The following is a 6000-nucleotide window of genomic DNA, read 5'->3' on the forward strand; positions in this document are numbered from 1 at the left end:
GAGAATTGCTAATTTGTGGAATTGACAACATTTTTGCAGTAAGTCAATCATTTTTTTGTGTGATACACAAAACAAAATTCCTAATTTGTTCAAAAGTATAGCTTCTGATTAGATGATGTCACAAATAATAATGTTCCAGTTAATCTCACCCAAAGACCTTCTAGAGTAACAACTCTGGGAAGTTATTTTGACTTTAAAAGTCCCAGTCAATGAATTAATGGAGAGCCGTAGCTTAAACTCAATAGTCACTGAGGCATAAAAACTGCATGTATAATATCACAAGTCAAATGTGAAAAAAAACCCTATGAAATAAGTTGTGTTTTCCTACTTTTTTGCAACGTTTTACACCAAGGATTAATTTAAGCTCAATTCGAAGTGTTAATACAATCAGCATATTTGGCTCATATCAACACCCGACCAGCTACTGTGCTAATTCAGATGATAAACACACAGCCAAGATCAACCACCAATGCACTTTACAGCCACTACATAAACCCAACCCCAAGCTGTGTGCATGCATCAGTTGCAGATTATTGATTCTTTGGAGGAAGAAATGTAACGATCGCCATCTCTGACATTACAGAATTCCCCAGAAAATTTCTCATCAGGATTCCTTGAGTGCCACATCTCTCTACTACAAGTTCTCATCACATGATACTGCTGTTCTGTCAAGTGCTGATATTAAGTGTCTGTGCCTTAAGGCTAACATCTAATGGTGCTCTTTTGATTAGCCAAGTCTGTGCTGGTATAAATCTTAAGTTTGTCTACGAGGGCACCAGGTTCATTTTACTGATGGGAGTTTGACTGTTATGTTTTCACTCAGTTTTGATGTTTATTTTTACTCACTATCAAAAAAGGCCATATGTGATGCTGTCACATATTGCCGATCACAGCGGTACTTAAATGCTGATTAGGCGATTGTTAGCATGCTAACATATAAAATAAAAAGCTAAGCAAACATTAAAGTAGCACTCACAATCCACAGATCCATAGATCTCTTAGTGGTTTTTCATAAACATTTCAGAATATTTCCAGTAGTCATTTGCTAACCTTTCCCTCATTTTTGTGTTTAGGAATCCAAAGCCATTCTGACCCAGGCTAAGCATACCAGGACTGCATCTGCTCACCTTAGCTCCAATATAGACTCTGCCTTAGAGCAGCTGTCAGTGCAGGAGTTGCTGACTGATAGAGCTAACACCCAGATTACCTCAGAGGTATTTAACACAGCCATACACATATTTGAAGGAAAAAATCTATGCATATCGATCTGTTCATCCTGCGTGCAGCTTAAAAGACTGTTTCTAGAGCATGTCTTGTAATTCTCAGCCTGGGGTGTCTCTGGCCAGCGTAAAGGAAGATATGGAAGCAGCCAAGCTCCAGCTAGAGGCCTATTCTGTTACACTAACTGAGCTAATCAGCAAGATTGGTAAGTCACTACTTTTTGCTCTTCTGTGTCTATAAAACCCATAAATTTTCATTATACCTTAAATATCAGCCCACTAAAGAGCTCGGTGCCTTTTAATGCCTCATTAAACATGGAAATACTCCTCAGACCGTAAAACACGAATAACTGCTGTGCACAAGTCCGAGCAGCATTTCCTTTAGGTCTGACATATATATCTGACCTACTGTATGTCCTCTTTGGTCAAATCATTTTTATAATTCATTAGAAAGGTGAGGTTTTGCACTTTGTGGTCAGTTCTACTGTGCTTGAGAGAATAATCATCCAATCACTGCAATTAGGTCACAATGCTGGGTTATGTGCTGTTTGAATAAGTGAAGTAGGACAGCCATTAATAAACCACAGTCTAAAAAAAACAGATCTTTTTCAAGTCTGTTATGCAGCGTTTTCTTTTTCTGTCCTCCCTCCAGATGGGGATGTGCCACTGGAGCGATTTCACCGGATCTTGAACGAGACAGCGCACCGTCTGAGCATGCTTCGCGGGAGTGTAGAGAGCCCAACGCTAGGCTCAAAGATCCAGAAGCTGCAATCGGCCGCTAAAGAGCAGCAGAGCCGTCTGTCCCTCATTGAACAGGACATACAGGAGATCACGGAGGAGAGAGACAGTCTCAGAGACATTGCCTTAAACCTGCCCCAGTCCTGCCCCGAGGCAACCGGAGCAGGCAAAGGATAGATGCTATAGATGACGAGCATTACATCATTGATAGCTGAACATCAGAAAAGTCTGGGATGATCTTGTTAAGAGAAGGACTTGCAGTGATTTTGTGTTCAACTTCAGAAAAAGTCTTTTTAGATTTTTCCTTTTTTGCCCCAAGGTGCAATTCATTTTACCTCCACAGCAGACCGACACACACACACACACACACACACACACACACACACACACACAACAGCCAAAAGCCCAAGACTTCTCCACTGCCTCCCATAATTTATAACCAATCTTCCTTCTCCTTCTTGTTTTTATCGTTTTCTTTTTTTTTACTCAACTCTCTTTTAGTAACAACATCCGAACTTCAATTTCACCATGAATAATAAGCAGCCATTCTGAACTGCTGGAGTGCACTGTCAAGTTTAAAATAATGCTGATTTTCCTTTGTGGGGCTAAAAGGTGTGTCTGAGTGCTCCTTCAGACTGACACATTCATTTACACTTGAGCTCTTTTTCATCACCATTGCTTAATTAACAATTAGTCCCCTTGGCCTCAGTGGAGTTCAAGTCAGGCTTCGACAGCACAGAACCTGTTTTCAGGATTATTACAGTGCCTACCTCTCTGTTTTTGCAGTTTCTCAATATTTCTGTCTTTCTGTGCCTCTGTCAAATGGACAAACTTTGCTTGGAGTTGCGCTTCGTCACACTGCGTGGCTCCTGATGACTAAAACATAAAAGCAAAGGGTCTTTGCGCAAGTCTTACAACAGGGTTCCAGCAAGTTCATTAGAAAACGTAATAATAGTTTTGCTGTTGGTCTTAAAACATGCGATGATCACCAAATTACTGTTAACCAGTGTTGGTTAATTTCATTAACAATTTCAGATGTTTTCACAGCTTCAAGTGTCGTTTCAGGGTAAAGACAAAAATAAGAAAGAAAACTGTAAATTGCACTGTCATACTCGAGCCTGAGTCTAAACACACACTTTTACAGATTGACTCATGGAAGTGCTCAATAATGCCACTACTGGTACCAGCTGTAGCTGCACATGACATTTCTAATTTAACAAAACAGTTGAGAACTGTGCTTTTAGTATGTCAGATTTTTTTTCTTTTTACTTAACTACAATAACACGAGATGAGATTAAAAATCTCTTTTGCAAGAGAGTCGCAGCCAATGCTTGGGTCATTACGCATTACTTTACTTAAAAGAAATGCACTATGTTAGCTAATTACTTGATTGAGAAAGTACACTACTCATTATAGAGCTACTCTATAAAATAACCTGAAATGCATTGTCACATAATTACTAGTTAAAAATATAAGCCTGAGGCTACAGTCCCACACACCAATATAAATCCCTATTTGAATACAGAAACACGAGCAATCTTTCTTTTACTTTTTACAATATGAACACAAAACCAACAACACAAAGCAATGTTTAAAATCCGACCAAAGAAACTTTAAAGTGATGGCCATAACGATAGAAATGAAAGATAGAAACGTAGGCTACAATGCTACAAGCATGAGTTTGCTACCTTTTGAAGTGTCTGGCTGCGGGGCTGGGGCTGGCCAGCGCTCAGCTTTAACATCACTCTGGGTTCTTCGCTAGCTTTGTGTTAGCATGCTGTCTGTGCAGATGGCTTCAAGGAGCTAAAGTTGTGTTTCTATTCTGGACTCAGTTTGCGTTTCATTATCGCTTGTCCTTTCATGCAGTAAAAACAAAAGTTATCTGCAAAAATGTAGACTACACCATTTTCCACCTCCCAGCACCAGAAACTGAAATCAGCTGATTGTAGCATGTTGATTTTTTCTTTTCCTTTCTATCTGCCCGGCAGAAAACTGAAGAACCTAACAAGACAATAGTAACTGTAATGTAATCACTGAATCTTGCATCATGCATATATTAGTGTGTTACTGAAAAATATAATGAGATTAAAACAATAATGCTGTTAACATCTTTTACATACAAGTATGATAGCTAAGGTACATATGTAGATTCTGTCTAAGATATCATTAAAAACAGATTCACTTTACTCTCATTTGTGGCACGTAAAAATATCACTGTGTAAGGATTATTGTACTCCTTCATAGTTGTATACCCAGCTACAGGTTATGGCCTGTTTACAGCCTGACTGTGACACATAATTTGGACTTTGAGGTCTTAAAAGGTCCCAAAAGATACAGGTTTGGATTTTTTAAAATGGTGCAGGAACCCTGTGCAAGACTTGTAAAGCGATGATAATGATGAAGCGAAGATATTATTTAAAAATTACATTGTTCTGCTTTTATGAATGCTCAGTCTAATCAAATCAAAAGTTATACCTGTTTTTCATGCAAGTGCCCCAGTCACATGTCTGCTTGTAATAATTGTAACAATGCCCGAGTGTATAAGGCCTGAACCATAATGCAATAAAATATACACGATACGTCCGTCTTGCATAATGTATCGAATTCTTAGTGGACATTTTTGTGTAATATTGTACAACAAAGCATAATGGAAATGAAAGAGCTGCTCAAAGCTGAGTAGATGCAGATATCTGGAAATGGGTGAGTAACATATTGATGAACACAATAAAATTATAAAAATGGGTTTGTTTTATTTGTGAATTTACTTTCCTTCCTTCCTTTCCTTTGTCTGAGTTTTGTGTTTTTGTGTTGTTGTTTTTTGTCTAGAAGTGAAACAAAGAGAAGTCACTAATCCAGCAGCCTTGGAAGGAAGAAGGTTTCTGAAAAACTATGAAAGTGCTGAAGTTCTTAGCTCCCTTAACCAGAACCATTTACCACAAGCCCAAGTCTCGACTAAACCTTACAACTGCTGTAGTGGATGACAATTTGTTTTTGAAAGGGGGAGTAAAACTCCCGGGAGTACACTTAAGACCGATGAAAGGAAAGGTTCAGCAGAAAGTGGATCAAAGACAAACTCATATATGACACTATAACTTTAGCCCTTTAAACAAACACATTTTCTCTTAGTACAAAGTTGTGTTACTGTTTTTGTTTGTGAGCAAAAAAGTCTCCTATCACTCTCGGGTGTCAGGACGAAACATAAAGGCCAGTGGTCGATTAGCTTAGCTTACCTAGTCTGACTCTTCACAAGGGGAGAGGAATCACCTGCCAGTCCACACTAACCCTCACCTATCTACAACTCTTTACTTGTTGTTTGCTTGTTTTTTTCCCCAACAACAGATCAGCTTTTGTCTTAAATAAAATAAACATTTACAGTTAGGTTTATACATTTATAGACACTCAAGTATTTTTGTTAATTATGACTCCTTACATCAGTAGATTTTAAACAATCAAGGCCCAACTGAAGTGTTAATTGAAGAGGTTTCTTCCTGTTAAAAGGGAGTTTTTCCTTCTCACTGTTGCCAAGTACTTGCTCATAGGAGGTCATCTCATTGTTGGGGTTTTCTCTGTATTATTGTGGGGTCTTTACCTTACAATATAAACCTCCTTGAGGTTACACATGTTGTGATTCAGAGCTATATAACTAAAATTTAATTTAATTTAATCATATGGACTTGTTTCTAATTCTTGTATGACAATCCTCAGTTATTGTGTATTTGTGGGCCCTTCTCAGTTTTGTCTTTTCTAACTGAAAAACACGCTCCATTGAATAGAGATTAGGTGAATGACTTTGTCGCTGAAGAATATCCCATTCCTTTGCCTTGAGAAACTCTTGGGTTGTTTTTCAGAATGTTTTGGGTCATTATCCATTTACACCGTGAAGGGCCGCCTGACCATTTTTGCAGCATTTGGCTGAATGTGAGCAGAGAGTGTAGCCTTGTACACTTCATCCTGCTAATCCAAGCAGCACTCAAATCATCAATTCCTTTCTTGAATTTACACTTTGACGAGAGTATTCTTGATGCGGCTAGATTAGCGATCA

The 6000-nt window shown here is 38.5% G+C and overlaps 1 protein-coding gene across 1 annotated transcript in view; it reads left to right on the forward strand.

The window, feature by feature from the left end:
- lamc3 (laminin, gamma 3) overlaps positions 1 to 4700 on the forward strand; it is a 145956-nt gene extending 141256 nt beyond the window's left edge. The window contains 4 exon segments of the mRNA XM_082542337.1: positions 1074 to 1214; positions 1327 to 1426; positions 1873 to 2106; positions 2109 to 4700. Coding sequence (XP_082398463.1) covers positions 1074 to 1214; positions 1327 to 1426; positions 1873 to 2106; positions 2109 to 2173 — 540 coding nt within the window. The 3' untranslated portion in view covers positions 2174 to 4700.
- The last annotated feature ends 1300 nt before the right edge of the window (positions 4701 to 6000 follow it).

This window comes from Aulonocara stuartgranti (assembly GCF_965226115.1).
Source record: "Aulonocara stuartgranti genome assembly, chromosome: 7".
Classification (NCBI taxonomy): Eukaryota; Metazoa; Chordata; class Actinopteri; order Cichliformes; family Cichlidae; genus Aulonocara; species Aulonocara stuartgranti.